The 16,534-nt window shown below is 45.8% G+C and overlaps 1 protein-coding gene across 2 annotated transcripts in view; it reads right to left on the bottom strand.

Annotated features, from left to right (window-relative positions):
* LOC125706305 (unconventional myosin-Ie-like) overlaps nucleotides 1-13,000 on the bottom strand; it is a 35,331-nt gene extending 22,331 nt beyond the window's left edge. The window contains exons 1-7 of one of the 2 annotated variants that reach the window (XR_007381974.1): nucleotides 12,270-13,000; nucleotides 3,747-3,890; nucleotides 3,358-3,447; nucleotides 2,518-2,612; nucleotides 1,209-1,296; nucleotides 503-592; nucleotides 90-221 (exon numbers count right to left, since the gene is read on the bottom strand). Coding sequence is in view for 1 of the 2 variants with exons in the window: in XM_048972943.1 (XP_048828900.1) it covers nucleotides 90-221; nucleotides 503-592; nucleotides 1,209-1,296; nucleotides 2,518-2,612; nucleotides 3,358-3,447; nucleotides 3,747-3,890; nucleotides 12,270-12,272 (642 nt within the window). In the remaining variant the exon portion in view is untranslated. The remainder of the gene's footprint in view (nucleotides 1-89; nucleotides 222-502; nucleotides 593-1,208; nucleotides 1,297-2,517; nucleotides 2,613-3,357; nucleotides 3,448-3,746; nucleotides 3,891-12,269) is intronic. The other variant, XM_048972943.1, reaches the window with a different exon arrangement.
* Between the last annotated feature and the right edge of the window lie 3,534 nt (nucleotides 13,001-16,534).

The raw sequence follows: 16,534 nt of genomic DNA, 5'->3' as shown, positions 1-16,534 counted from the left end.
GTAGCTAGTTGCTAAGTTCATAGTATGACAGGAATCTACTCCCCTTGTATCCCCCAGACTGCAAAAAGTTCCGGGTTCGAACTCCCCACCTGGTAAAATATATGGAAGCTTCTCTCGCCGGGGTTCCTTGTAACGACCCGTGATTTTTCAAGCAGAAAGTTGGAGATTCTCCCACCGTCTGGCTCACCCCCTGAACTGAACTGGATCTCGAAGTATTTCCCCTGGACGTTTGGAGACCACAGAAGAAAGAGATAAACACACACACCACTGTGCAGCACTTCCGAATTTGAGCTTAGCCCACCTACAGGCTGCTTCTCAGTACGGCACCAATGTCAATGGTGACCTGTGAGCACTGAGAGCCCCTCCCGGCCAACCAGAGAGAGGCTTCCATGGGCTTTACATTCAGATTGGCTGTGAGGTAGATGCCAAACGATGACATCATTCTGACTGATACTGGATTACACTGCCAGCCTTCCAAGAAGAGAAAGTCAGACGTCCTTACGAATCTGCTTGAATTGTTGTTCCTCACTGTCTTCGCATTGCCAAATGCCTCCAGTAGAGGGTTGGACTGCAGAATGATGTCTTTGATGTGCTGTGGGGGGGGGGGGACATGAGAGCAGCTGCACTTCCATAAGGTGTTTCTCTGCCCATTCAAATACATTTTATAACAGCACTCTGCATCACAAATATGTATACGGCTATAGATAAGACAATGATATGGCTAAAGCAAGATAGACAACAAACAGACATGGGCACGTCAACCCTCCTCTTCATTTATTTGCATGGGCCTAAATGTGGAAACAAACGAGCAGGTCTGATTTGGGTATTACTGAAAAACGCCACTGCCCACTGTGCTTGTGCAGGGCGCAGATGTTGCAGGCAGAAGTCTTTGGAATGCCATTCCGAAGTCAGCATGCAGAACAGCAGAGTGGAGTGGTGAGACCGGAGTCCTCTGTGGGGATCGGGTGGCCTGAGTGATGCCTGAGATGGGCTGGGGGGTGCGGTGGTGACACTGGGGGCCGTAAAGGCTGGCATGGTCCAGGGCGTAGCTAGAAATGTTACCATGGGTCCCCTATGAAATGCTGGCCCCCCTGATGCTGCTGTGGCATCCATGCCCCTCCAAGCCTTCTGGGTATGTAATAGCGTCCCCTCCCCACCCCCGAGTGCTCTGATCCAGTGTACAGACACACAAACACACACAGACGCACCTGTACCCTGGGACCACCACCCGACACTTTGGAGATGTAGCTCATGATGAACTTGGCCGCGACCGTTTTCCCAGCACCGCTTTCACCGCTAACGAGGGAGAGCACAGGGTCAGAGATGGACACGCCCTAAGGCCGCCTGTTCATTTTTACACTTTAAAGTTAGATCCCATACTTAGCGTTTGAATGAAGAATGTGAAGTGACAGTAGTAAGCAGGAAATGCAAGAGGATCAGTGAAACCAAGCAAGGAGGTTCTCCATCATGCCTAAAATCCACAGGGAGCCTCAGACGGTCCGTGTTTTTGCTCCCTTCCAGCTCCTGAGCAAAAATGTGGACTGTCTGGCGGGCAGCCGGGAGGGAGCAAAAACGTGGACCGGAAGACCTGACAGGGGAACGTCACAAAGATGCAGTTTTGTTACCCGTATTCATCTTGTGATGGGTGGGGGGTGGGGGGGGGTTTGACTGTGTAGGTTAGGGCTCTGTGCATGTGAGCGGAATTTGGCTGGTTGTCACCACTGGGCCCCGGAGCGAGACCCTTAACCCCAGTCTCTCCAGGGGCTGCTGAGCGTAACTTTCACAAAAGCATCGATTTGGATAAAAGTGGCTGCTAAACAAATACATGTAAATGTCATTAGTGAGAAATCATCAGGAAACAGCCGTAAATCAGCGCTGAAAAGAAATGTTGTGGACAGTGATGAGAATTTCATCTGATGGTGACTCTCTGCCAGATCAGTTAGAGAACCTTCGAAAAATCGGAGGGGGGAGCAGATGAATAAAACTCTGTGCATTTAACCCTTCAGAACTGCCGTCGATGACAACAGCCAAAGGAGAACATGATCAACCGCAGCTTTAGCTAATCCGGCCTGCCCACGTATGGGAAAAGCTACCAAAAGCGCAGGGCCTCAGAAGGCTAAATTACAGACGTTTCCACCTGGCACTCTGGTCCCAAGGAACTCTCCCAGAAAACCTTCTGGCAGAGAGAGCGCTCGCGTCGCCTTGCCATGCGTAACGTCTCCTGGTGGTTTTTTCTGAAGGGACAGAGTGAGGTTCTGTCTGTACTGAAGACCCATAAACCAGTGGGCTCCCAGTGACATGGACGACAGACAGAGTGTGGCCTGCACAGAAGGAAAGGCAGGAGCGGCTCGAAGCGAAAATGGCCACAGTAGCGTAACTTCCAGCACCTACAGTCGATCAAAATAAATAAGTCGTTTTCCGTTTTCAGGCATTAAGCTTATTACTGGCTTCTCGGCTAGAGACAGAAATTCTGCAGGAGTCACAGAAATCGAGGCACTGGCCAGAGCTGAGACTCACCTGATGATGACGCACTGCTTTTCGCCGTCTATCAACATGTTCCTGTACATGTTGTCCGCCACGGCGTAGATGTGTGGAGGATTCTCATACTGAGCCTGAAACAGAAAGCCAAGGGGCCACGGGTCTTATCCTTCCACGACTGACTGCACTTCGTCTTAGAGACATTTGGGTCCCGGTTCTCTGGACTGGGCCTTTGGTTATAAGGAGCACATTGGGTGCACTGCGCATCCAGGCCTGGTCACAGCAAATAAGGCTAGCTTCAGGTGAGGAGGCAAATGAAGCATTTAATGGCTGCGAGCGGAGGGCTGCGGCCTACTTCTTTAAACTAACAGGTTTTGTTCAGAACACAGTGATTCAGGAAGCTGCCTTTGAACAGCCCATGTCTGCAGCAGGAGGATTCCTTGCAGATCTGCTCATGGACATTTGGTCAGGTGCAGACTGGCACAGTCAGCTCCGCCGGGACATTTCAATGCCGAACCTTTATGTCTGGGGCCTTTTCACTGGTTTAAGCAACACCTGGCATCTTGAGACCATAAATATCTGTCACTGATCCCTCCATCCTTATCCAGCAGAGCCTTAGATCCTAACCCCACTGCTGAGAAATACCCAGGATGATGGGCACAGACACATGCAAATACTCGACATCCCCGTGCAGGGACCATGGTGCCCACTCACCAACCGTACTGCCCACGCAACGGCCACACTGGCCTCTCAGATACTGAGCTGGCCATTCAGAGACCATGCTGGCTTCAGCATCTGAACTCTTTCGACTATAAGAGAAAATGAGATATGGAGCAGGAGCGATCACACGTTGGCGTGTTTGGGAATCACACTACGTACCGCTCCCTGATACATCTCCACCTCCCTGTCCCCGAAGTAGGGCATCTGCTTGAAGGGGTTTACAGAGATGAGTACCGGTCCGATGTATGTCTGTATGCAAGAGAGTTAAGGCATTTTTCCTGAACTACTACCAGGACTCTGGCAGTGAAGATCATGCAGACCACAAAGCCCATGAAGACCATGAACACCATGCAGACCACGAAGACCATGATGACATTGTTGACCATGAAGACCTTGCAGACCATGAAGACCTTGCAGACCATGAAGACCATGCAAACCCTGAAGACCATGCAGACTTCCTCAAACCTACACAACAAACATCTAAAGGGACCTTAAGAAAACCACAGAAGTACAAAACCTTTGGTAGTGCTTCCCAACGTTAAGGATACAAAGATGTAGTCATCCATGTATCTCTTCCTGAGATTCTCCATGATGGCATCCTCATTGATCTTGGACAGCAGGACCATGTCATCTACACCACTCTGCTTTACGTTGTAGCTCTGCCAGCTCTGACTGTGTAGTGTCTTGCTTCCCTGGAAACCCACAAACACACACACACAAACACACACACACACACACGTGAAACTTTCATATATGCAAAGGTGTAGGAACCAGGGGGATGGGGGTGCCTGTATTCCATCCATCCATCCATTTTCTGTAACCGCTTATCCTATACAGGGTTGCTGGGTGTCCAGAGCCTATGGACGTAAGGCAGGGAACAAACCCGGACGGGGCGCCAACCCACCACAGGGCAACACTCACACGCCATACACTCACACGCCATTCACTCACACGCCATTCACTCACACGCCATACACTCACACGCCATTCACTCACACGCCATTCACTCACACGCCATACACTCACACGCCATTCACTCACACGCCATACACTCACACGCCATTCACTCACACGCCATTCACTCACACGCCATACACTCACACGCCATACACTCACACGCCATTCACTCACACGCCATTCACTCACACGCCATTCACTCACACGGCATTCACTCACACGCCATTCACTCACACGCCATACACTCACACGCCATACACTCACACGCCATTCACTCACACGCCATTCACTCACACGCCATACACTCACACGCCATACACTCACACACCATACACTCACACACACCATACACTCACACGCCATTCACTCACACGCCATTCACTCATACAGGCACACCTACGGGAAATTTGGCAGCTCCAGTTAACTTCAGCATGTTTTGGAGGGGGGGGGGGCACTGGAATACCTGATGGAAATCCCAAGAAGACACGAGGACAACATGCAAACTCCAGGGCCTGAACTCCCCAATATTTCATTTGGCTTCATTCATCCTCCATAAAATTATAACTTCACATTGAAATTATTGCGTTGCGTCTCTCCCCAACACCAAACTCCCTCCTACACTGTTGGACATATGCCTCAAAAATCAGGTGCATTAATGGGATATAAATCCATGAAAATATAGAGTAATAAAGTTGACTCTCCAAAAAATAATATATACAGTGGGGCAAAAAAGTATTTGGTCAGCCACCGATTGTGCAAGTTCTCCCACTGAAAATGATGGCAGAGGTCAGTAATTTTCATCATAGGTACACTTCAACTGTGAGAGACAGAATGTGAAAAAAAAATCCATGAATTCACATGGTAGGATTTTTAAAGAATTTATTTGTAAATTAGGGTGGAAAATAAGTATTTGGTCAATTCAAACAAGGAAAATCTCTGGCTCTCACAGACCTGTAACGTCTTCTTTAAGAAGCTTTTCTGTCCTCCACTCGTTACCTGTCTTAATGGCACCTGTTTGAACTCATTATCTGTATAAAAGACACCTGTCCACAGCCTCAAACAGTCAGACTCCAAACTCCACTATGGCCAAGACCAAAGAGCTTTCGAAGGACACCAGGAAAAGAATTGTAGACCTGCACCAGACTGGGAAGAGTGAATCTACAATAGGCAAGCAGCTTGGTGTGAAAAAATCAACTGTGGGAGCAATTATCAGAAAATGGAAGACATACAAGACCACTGATAATCTCCCTCGATCTGGGGCTCCACGCAAGATCTCATCCCGTGGGGTCAAAATGATCATGAGAACGGTGAGCAAAAATCCCAGAACCACACGGGGGGACCTGGTGAATGACCTGCAGAGAGCTGGGACCAAAGTAACAAAGGTCACCATCAGTAACACACTACAACGGCAGGGAATCAAATCCTGCAGTGCCAGACGTGTTCCGCTGCTGAAGCCAGTGCATGTCCAGGCCCGTCTGAAGTTTGCCAGAGAGCACATGGATGATACAGCAGAGGATTGGGAGAATGTCATGTGGTCAGATGAAACCAAAGTAGAACTTTTTGGTCTAAACTCAACTCGTCGTGTTTGGAGGAAGAAGAATACTGAGTTGCATCCCAAGAACACCATACCTACTGTGAAGCATGGGGGGGGAAACATCATGCTTTGGGGCTGTTTTTCTGCTAAGGGGACAGGACGACTGATCCGTGTTAAGGAAAGAATGAATGGGGCCATGTATCGTGAGATCTTGAGCCAAAACCTCCTTCCATCAGTGAGAGCTTTGAAGATGAAACGTGGCTGGGTCTTCCAACATGACAATGATCCCAAACACACTGCCCGGGCAACAAAGGAGTGGCTCCGTAAGAAGCATTTGAAAGTCCTGGAGTGGCCTAGCCAGTCTCCAGACCTCAACCCCATAGAAAATCTGTGGAGGGAGTTGAAAGTCCGTGTTGCTCGGCGACAGCCCCAAAACATCACTGCTCTCGAGAAGATCTGCATGGAGAAATGGGCCAAAATACCAGCTACTGTGTGTGCAAACCTGGTAAAGACCTATAGTAATCGTTTGACCTCTGTTATTGCCAACAAAGGTTATGTTACAAAGTATTGAGTTGAATTTTTGTTATTGACCAAATACTTATTTTCCACCCTAATTTACAAATAAATTCTTTAAAAATCCTACCATGTGAATTCATGGATTTTTTTTTCACATTCTGTCTCTCACAGTTGAAGTGTACCTATGATGAAAATTACTGACCTCTGCCATCATTTTCAGTGGGAGAACTTGCACAATCGGTGGCTGACCAAATACTTTTTTGCCCCACTGTACATCCATCATGTACCTAGCAGTTTTCTACTGGTTTTCCACCTGCAAAGCTGAATACGATAATAACCTGAATGAGAACCTCAGGTTAAATCTTAAATTAAAAACAACACGGATTCATTCAGCACTGCATGTCTGATCTCTGTGTCTGTGGAAGGTCAGCATTCCTAGGTCTGGTTTCTATGATTTTCTTGGTAATAGGCAGCAGAAAGTGCTGACTGAGCTTGTCTTCAGGATCAGAGAGTTAGCGTCTCCAGGTTACTGGAGGTCTCAGTGGCTGAGGGCCGTGCGGCAGCCATCAGTCAGCTGTGTACAGAGAGGGTCTCCCCAACACATAGTTCTGCCTCTTAACCTTGTAGCACAAGGGAATGTTTCTAGAATGGATGACACATGTCGGAAATCCGCAGAAAGAGGTCTGACTCCCCACTAAACTCCGAACATTTTGATTTAAAACACATTTTCCATACTCGGAGTGCTAGAAGGTAACCTGAACTTTCCTGTCATGCGATATGTGTCATTTTACTTTTCCTTGTTTTTGATCGGCTGTAACTGCAGCTGGACGGTTTATGGGAATCGATTCAGACATGGAGTAACACCAAAAACAGTAATAAATCAGCTGTGCAAACCATTACGTCCAGACATACATAAGTTACTCTGGTTGAGCAACACAATGAAAGCACTATGTTGGTAAATCTTATGGCAACTGTTAGCCCACTGCTGGGCAAAGCAGACAAGGGGCACCAAGAGTAGCACACAGACTGAGGCTGCATTTTGTAGATGAGGCGCCTTCGCAGCCTCACAACCAGAAAGGAGGGTTCCTCTCTCTACACCCTCTGACCCGGTGCACCGGCAGGAAGGTTAAACACCGGCTGTTTCCTCACTCCCTTACTGGGAGTACTATTAATTTCCAGCTGATTGTTTTTCCAGAAGGGATCATTACGTTATTTCATATCATGACTAACGAGCTGCGAGCAATGCTGCACTCAGGACAATTCGGGGAGGGGGATTTTCAATCAATGTGTTTAGTGAGTCTCTCTGATGCTCTTTTTCTTGAAGTCTGTGAACACGTCTCCAGATCAGCCATTTCACATTTTTTCCCATCCTTGGAGAAAAATACCATAAGGTTCACTTGAGCTTCCAGAGGGGTAAAAGAAATGGCAAAAAACGTTTTCTCTGGGCAGCCATGAACCATGAGAGGAAACCCTGCAGGTCGTCAGTGGATAGTGGCCCCAATGGGACCAACAACTAATGTCAAGGCTATAGCCTCTTACTATGTTTTTTTTTTTTTGGGGGGGGGGGGGGCAAAGTTGAGCACGTGGGAGCAAGAGGAAAACTCAGCCAGCATCTTCAAAGCACTCAGAGCTCTGTGTAATGTGTAGCAGTGCGACAGTGTGATAGTATGACAGTGTAACAATGTAACAGTATGACAATATGACAGTGTGACAATGAGACAGTGTGACAAAGAGACAGCGTGACAATGAGACAGTGTGACAAAGAAACAGCGTGACAATGAGACAGTGTGACAATGAGACAGTGTGACAATGAGACAGTGTGACAAAGAGACAGTGTGACAAAGAGACAGTGGGCTTCACAGGTTCACTCTGCAGAGCCTGGTCACCCTCCCATGGGTAACACAATAATAGGTTAAATAATGGGTCATTTCTGAAACTTAATCTGGTTTCTCGTTAACTGCTTAAACTAGTTCAGCTGAATTCTGGGTGCTTCACCCCAGAGCAACTGTTAAAGTCATCATCTTCAATGACTTTTTTACAGAGAGATCCCCCTACCCAAATGTAAAATCCATACACCATTAAACCAGGAAACCCCTTCTGTGTTCTCCAAACCCTGCTAACTGAAAACAAAGCCCACCAACGCCAGACAGAAACACCTAACAAGAGCAGAGCAGGTTGAGTCTTACCCTAATACTTTCGAATAGTTTAACCGCTGCTCGGAAAGCTCCCCAAATGTACCAACAAGTGCTTTTATCGCGATTTAAATGTAGATGATGGGAACTAAGTTGGTCTCACAGGCTGGAATGAGCCCCCCCATACACATATTTCTCCATGGACTTGTTGTGGTGTGATCGAGGACACAGCTCACTTACCACTGGGCTGTTAGTGGACAGAGACAAAGCCTTGTGAATAGACTTCAGCTTACTGAGTAAACGCTGCCATAGTCTATATAGGTGGGGGGCATTTTTGTATCTACCTGCCCAGGAGAGGGCGCCCTTAACCATCATATTGTGTATGTGAGTGTCTCACAATATGATTACTCTGTATAACGGCAGACGTCCCACCCTAAGCATACTGATTTCAGGGAGGAGGAGGAGGGACACCTGGGGAGGTGCTGGCTGTGAGAGTTGTAGACCTGGCGGGTGGTGATCTGTTGGGTAGGGAAACAATCAGTAGCCACCCCCGCTTGATGTCTGAGACACTGCACATCAATGGCAGGTGTCAGGGAGCCGGTGTCCGTTTGCGGGAGACTTCCTGGAGAAGTGGGATGCCGGTCATTTGGGACACGAGCTCGCTCCGAAAGCCTCGGGGCGTGACCGTGAGCTGCAATCGTCACACTCCCTGCGGTCACATGGAGCAGGCAGCACCGTGCCCAGGTCGACGTGCAGCACCCCGAAACGACAACGAGGCCTCTGCTCTCCGGAAGCTGAGGCCCACTCATGCTTTTCCGGTGCCCCTTAGCGTCAGCTCGCCGGAGACGGCGGAACTTTAAGAACTTCAAAGCCTGGTCGTGTTTTCTTTTTCACAAAGAATAACAGCTCAAGTGCGATATTGTTTTCCAAAGGATTATTACTGTTGGGTAAGACTGAAGATCGCCATGAGTGGAGCTGCTCAGAGCAGGCCTGCTGCTATGTAGCAATGTGTAGATAAATAAGAAGCTTTTGGAAACAGCGTTGCATTCAAACCCTCTTTTCGGAGCTGCTCTTCACCGCTACACTGGGCTTTAACCTTTAGTTACACACCTACTCCTCCCATGACTCCCTGACAGGAAGTGACCTCACACTAAACTCGCCTATCTGTGTGGCTTTGGAAAGTCACAGGTGGTCTTCGCTTGGTTTTAAGTATTCTGAGGCACTGATTCTATGGTGTGTGAGTTGAATCTGCAGCAGACTTGCTAATGCTAAAAATGGAATTGGGGGGGTGCTGTGACTGTTTGTCCGCTCTCCATCTCCCGTACTTTCCGTTCCAACAAGAAACCCCTTCTTGGAAACACACTCAGTGACTACCATGATGTCAGTCCTGTTGGGGAAAGTAAATGTGCTTGATAATGAAGAAACGATGCCGTTAAATTTAACCTCCACTGATCACACCCTCCATAAACTTCTTCAAAAAGCCAGACTAAATGATGTGCTTCCTCAGTTATATTAACCTTTTTCAAAGGGGCATATCATTTATATTAACCTTTTTCAAAGGGGCATATCATTTATCAATACGCATACAATTTTAACCTATTGTGTTGGTACTTTATTTAAGTGTTTACTTAAGTGTGCCTTGGTCGGGGTGAGTAATTAAAAGTTCAATTAAAAGGCTAAGTTCAGAGTACAGGTGTACTGTGAGTCTGAAGAGGAATTTCCAAAGATTTTCACTCCAGGCACAGGTGCTACACACAGACATCCTTTTAAAATGTTTAAAATCACAATTATGATTTAAAACCATTAAAACTCAGTTCGATGTCTAGTAATCCATTTGAAGTAATGTGTGCGCTAGGAAGTAATGCTGAGTGTGGATATTCCCCGAGTTTTAATATGAACGGTGCTTTGAGGTTTAATGTGAATTCAAGGAATGTGGTAGAAGAGGAAGTGAATCCTCAGGACTGAGTGTGATGTTTTTCCCAGAGCAGAAATGCAAATGAACATCTTCCGATAAGGCACACGTTGGCGAACAGGTGCTGTCGATGTCAATGTTCTCGATGTTTCCATGAAAAGAGCAGGAAAACGACATGTTTCCCCAGTTCTGTCATTAACGTCATATCGTGTCTGCCTGTTCCGTGTCTGCCTGTTCCGTGTTTGCCCAGAATTAAATCCTGTGCTTTCCCCAATTCCTTGAGTCCTGCCCTGCTTCCGCAGTCCGTGCCTTATATAATTCAGTGATATTACGACGTCAATAGACGATGTGCTTAGGTGTCTTTGACTCGCCCAAAACTGAATTAAGACGTTGTTGTATTAACATAATACAACTCAATCAATGCAAAAGGTCCAGTTAGCGCTATACTACTGTGGCGGGTTACATTATTAGCAGAGGTTCACAGAACAGCATGTGGCCAAAAATACAAGAGTGGCAGTTTAACTGGGGGTATCACGCTACACATCATTCCAGAGAGACGCCCACGATCTACAGCACAACTTATCAAACTCGCTCCGTATTCTGTGCATGACTGATAAAAATGCCTTTCTGCCCTGCAAAAGCAAAACACAATAACTGCAGATTTTATCAAATAAGTGACCGAAATCAGGCCTCTTTGGCCGTTTCCCTGTCCCTAAGCCTGCAGGAATGGACTAGCTTCTGCTCTCCCTAACAAGTCTGTGAGATTTATGTGCTCTTTGGCAAACCAAGAGGCTTATACCGACTGCAAATTGCCCAGAGAGTATGCAAACATCCTCTACTCTTTAGGTGGTACGCAAATTCAACATTAACCATCAGCACGCAATATCATATAATGGACAATTCCAATTTCAAATAATAGACATTTAACAATGAACGATTCTTAACTAAAGATGGGTAACTGCAAACTTAAGGTAAAACGGTCTGGTACAGATGTACAGGTTGACCATTTCACACTACTTCAATGAGAGAAGAAAAGCAATTGATTTAAGCGTCTAAAGGATTTGAATCTCTACGAATCTGGTCAGGACCCATTGCACCACTTGCTGACATGACTGATCCATTCCAACGGCTTCCACTTGCTGTCTATCAATTCGTACAGTTTGTAACGGAAGCTGTATTAGGGGGGACTGGTGGGATGTTACTTCTGAATGTTACTAAAGTTTTTTGATACTCGAAAGCATCTGATCATTCCTTCAGTGTGCAAATTACATCGGTATCGATTTTATGTTCTGTTTTTGTCCTTTGACTTAATGAACCAAAATGGCAGTAAAAGGTTTCCGAAAATCTGAAACGAAAAGGACGAGTTCGGCGCCATCAGAAGCAGAACATTAACTCACGGACTGTGCGGATCTAGCTGCAAATAAATTCGTCGAATGTATATTCAGCGAGGATTACAGCTTGTACTTAAAAATGCATCAAGGCAATTACTTTAATAGTCGTCCTGTTTTTAAATAGTGCTGCATGTATCTACAGTTTAAATTAAATTGATTTTAAACAGCTGATCTCATAGCATGCAAAACCAAAACGAACCTGAACACACCGCTGATTACGAACATTCGAATATGCATAGATTGCAATTCACATTTTCACATAGTGTAACATGCACTAAAATTACACAGGAAAAAAACAACTTCCTTAATTGGCTGAAAAGAATAACAGGGTTATCTGAATTATAATCTGAACTATTAAAGAACAAATGAACAAACAAGATACTATTGCTTTGTGTTATTGCATTATGTTCAGTTAATACCTTTCTTCATAGCCATAGTATTTCAATAGAAAAATTATATAACATTAACTTTTGCGAACTTAAATGGTGAAAGAGTAAAATATTTTACAAAATCGTTAACAAATATTACAACCTTAGCTTTCAACGATTGATATTAATATTTATAGTTACAAGATGAGACAAATTTATGACAAAGAAAATATTTGCTTGGGAAGAAAATTCGTCACTCACCATTTCCTTATCAAATGACACTATATGACTTATTTAGTAATATTTTAAAATATTAAAAACGTTTGAAAAGTCCTTTGGTAAAGGAAAACTGTACTATGAGCTAATTATGAATAATCGGCGATTAACATTCCTCCTCAGATTATCCTGCAGAAACTGGCTGGTCTGGGATCATTTGGAGCAGCGCAGAGCAGCGTGCGTCTATGCGGGACCTGGCGATGCGCTTTCGGTCTGCGGCGGAACTGGCAACCTCCCCCCTTCACGGGGAATTTTGCTCGCAGCCTGTGAAGCTGCGCCTCTACCAACTGCCATGCGTCCTGGGTATGGCCTACCCTGAGCAGATCGTGCGCTTCAACTTCTAATAACTGATCCAGTAAAACTTGTAAAATGTAGACATTTAAACAGGGCCGGTTAATCCTATAGACTGCCGCTTAGGGCGACAACTTCTGAGGCAGCGCCGAATTGCCAGCCAGCGGTGATGCTCACCTAGGGTGCCACATTGGATAAGACCGGTGCTGTTAAGGGATGTCATTTATATAACACATAGACAGTGGTGTGACAAACGAGCATAATTACAGATGCACGTCACTATCTTGTGTGTGCCCTGTGCTAAGTACACCGAACTTCTTAGTATTGCCAAATCACGCTGCATTACCAGGAGGGTTCCCAGTGACATTGGGCTGATGGTTTGTTGATGTAATCTGTTTATTACTGATCTGAAAGGACTGTTAGATCTGTTGATCTGTTAGAGCTGTCCAGCACTTCGCCATGATTCTATCGGCGAAGACATGAAGACGCTGTGAAGGAGCACTGAGGCTCCAGTGCTAGGCTGGAGTCCAGGATGAGGGGAGGTGTAGAGCAAAGGAACAGAATGGTATCGCTCACAGATAGTTAAACACTTAAGCAAGATAAAGACTTGTGAAACGGCAGCCGTATTTAACCAACCACTCTCTATTTACATATTATCAAGCAGGTTCGGTTTCCAGCAGTACTCTGATCCTTCGCGCTTTCGTTAAAACACTATCAGATTAGTTCTTGAACACAGTCACTCAGTGTATTTGATGAGCATAACTGAGATATGGAGAAGGCAAGATGGGGAAAATGCGTATGTGGCACCATCTAGTGGTAAATTATAGGCACGTCACCTGCAGAACAGCAAATATCCTAATTTTGATTAACCTAGCATTAGCAAGCCCGCCTGTACGCCGATGCTTTTAGCCGGCAGAGCGCAGCTTTATGTGTGGTTTGCTCAGAGGGTGACCACGAATGCCGGGCACCCACACACCCCGCAGTCGGCTGGCCGCCGGGCTACCATCACGTCTTCCTACTCGTCCTCTCCTTCCCATCTGTCCAACGCCGCCGCCGCCTTTTTGATCGGTGCATCCGGCTCGAAGTTGTCGGCGTCTGCGGAACCACAAAAGACGTTCAACCCCGTCCTGCAAGCGGCACAAGTTCGCGCGCAGCGTGGAAATAGGAAAGCGGCCTCGCTCCTCATCCCAGGAATCGGCGTCGGCCATCTTGGCTGTGGGCATGTTCAGTATATGCGCCGTTTCCAATCGCCCTTTTATACACCATTGGACAGTCTTAAAGTGTTATTAGTGCTTTCTCCTCCATTAAAACGGCCAGATTTCCCGCTTCTGTGGTTAAAATACAGTTGAACAGGGGCGAGCGGCGATGATAATAGGGCAACAGAAGATGCACAAGTTTTGTGATGGAGACTGGGATCGCTCAAGCAGGGCGTTACATTTTAAAAAGGTGTTCAATTGTGAGGACCGTAGAAAAAAACATGCTTCCTGTTGCACCAGTTTAATGCAGACTTTAAAACACAAGTGTTCCCAGCTCTGTCGTAGGAATTGTTTATCGGTGCGTATAGAGAAGAACGTAAAATAGAGAGGAGGGGGCTGTCTCCGATGGTCGCTGGCTTAACTGCCATGTTCCGCCACTTAAAACCAGCAGATTATGCTAGCAGTGACCTACAGTGATGCCAAGTGGTAAGGATTCACCCCAGTTAGAGATCGTTTTAACCACATTATTAACTCATTATCCGAACCAAAGGCACATAGCCGTAGGACATCCCTTCACTGTGAATACAAAGTGTCAGTTGTGTTGCAACCACACCTTTCTGCCAGCACTGTCAAAATACGACACACATCCTGTCAATGTACGACTCTGTGGGCACTAAGATGTCAGGAACGGGGCCGATAGGGATCATAAAATGGCTGGGGAAACTGCTTCAATAAATGTGACACTGGCTTAGAACAGAAATGTCCCCAATGATACATCAACAGCCAAGATGAGGGAAAAGGTGGCGGGAATAAGCCGCACAAATGATGTAGTGTAAACTAGTTTATTTTTAGCGATCTCCAGTATAGTGAAGGGCATTCAGCAGGACATGTGCAGTGTTCTGCTGCACTGGGACATGCTGGTCTAGGTAGTAAACTGGTTTCCAGTGAATGTTAAATATAAACACACTTCCAAAGAGAAGTTGCATATGCTTTGATGAATTACTATGGTCCGAAGCCATATACAGGTTCTCGTTTAAGCATTTCGTCTTTTTTTTTTTTTTTTGGGGGGGGGGGGGGGGGGGGGTGTGATATTCAGTACTTTAACCTTACTTCGTTTTGTACACAATAGGGAAAATGGACGATGTGTGAGGTGGGGGGGCAAAAAAGGCACACTGGCATGCAGGATGGTTTTCAAAGTTTCAAAACTTTACCTTTTGTTAAATTTTTCTCCATTGAAATTTTATGTACATTTTACAAGAATGACAGAATATCAACATAAGGATGCCCCAAGTACATCTAGAGGACAAAGAGGAAATCCTGCAAGCAAAATACCATTTTGTAAACTGGATTTAAAAAAATAAAATTGCTGAAATACACCGTCATGATTAAAATTTAATGAAGGATTTTCCCCACAAAAACAGGCGTCTTCTACATGCTAGGTCTTTTTTCCTTAAAACAGCTTGTTGACAGTGTGCTAAAGACATACATACATAAGACAGAAAGTCAACCTGATGTAAAGTTAAAATCTTCATTAATACACTTAAAAAGTAGACAAAACATGCCTCTTAAAAATCAAAAATACAAAAATTAAATGTATTTTAAAAAGATCTTCCTTACTTTAAGGATTTTTAAAAATGAAGCTGCATTTATTTTGTACCTCTGTACAATAAAATGGGTACTACAGATGAAAAAAAAAATTCTGGTTGTACTTCTGAAACACCCCCCCCAATCCCACAATCTTTCACCATAAAATCTCTGCTCTACTCTCTAACAATCATATAAAATGAGCTAGCTCTTCATAAGAAAAGTGCCAAGACCCAATGAAGCAAGGGAGCCCCCCCTGGCCACCGCTCCCCACAGGGACAGCGCTGGTAGCTCATTTTCACAGGGGGGTCACAGAGCTTGCATATTCCAAGTGTGTAACATAAATCAGGGTATGCAGGGACCTCAAAAAGCACACGTGTCTAAAGAAAGTCTGCACCCTTGGCAACAAGTCAAACGTATTACAAGACACTCAAACAAACCTTCTGAAGAAACACTGCTGGTATTCTGTAGGACCCCCTAACCACCCTACCCCCCCAGACTTAAAGATGCATGGACCATTTTCCCCCCAACCCCCCCCAACACACACACGGTTATTATAGATTTCTTCATTGTTGGATCATATTACAATCTCCAGTCTGAAGTAATATATTGCCTTTAAATGACATCATCCAAACCAAGGTCACGCCTACCCAGATTTAAAATTGACTGTACAAGTCTTACAAAGGCTGGTGTCCAGGTTCATTTCTCTCCAACAGAGTTTCCAGCGTGCCCAGTACAGAAGAGAAATGCATGATATCCCAAATCTCTAACAGGTTAAATTACGCAGACAGCCTTCAAGGACCCGAAGGTTACCCACCCACTAAGGCAGGGAGCGGAGGTCAGAGTGGCGGGCAGAGCTCCACGGCCAGCTCGCTGGCCCCCTTCCCATACACATGTACAGTGCCTTCAGAATAGCCTTACGGGCTCTCGATTGTCTCCTCAAAAGCAGAGTGGAAAGTATGTTGTGGGTGGGTGGTACACAGGGGCTCGGAACGCCACTCCAAACAACTGGGGAAAAGAGGGTGAGGGGCAAGAAGCTGTCAGCTGTCAGAAACCTTTCCACTACACAGGGATAAGGTGCAACAGAAGGAGAGCAAAATCCATATTACAACAGTCTAGGCCCCATCAACAGAATTACAAAATCTGACAACAGATCTACGCATCACCACCTTTTGTTTT

This window comes from Brienomyrus brachyistius, chromosome 13 (genome assembly GCF_023856365.1).
Source record: "Brienomyrus brachyistius isolate T26 chromosome 13, BBRACH_0.4, whole genome shotgun sequence".
Classification (NCBI taxonomy): domain Eukaryota; kingdom Metazoa; phylum Chordata; class Actinopteri; order Osteoglossiformes; family Mormyridae; genus Brienomyrus; species Brienomyrus brachyistius.
The sequence above is the reverse complement of the archived record's forward strand: the minus strand, read 5'-3'. Positions and strand labels throughout refer to the sequence as shown.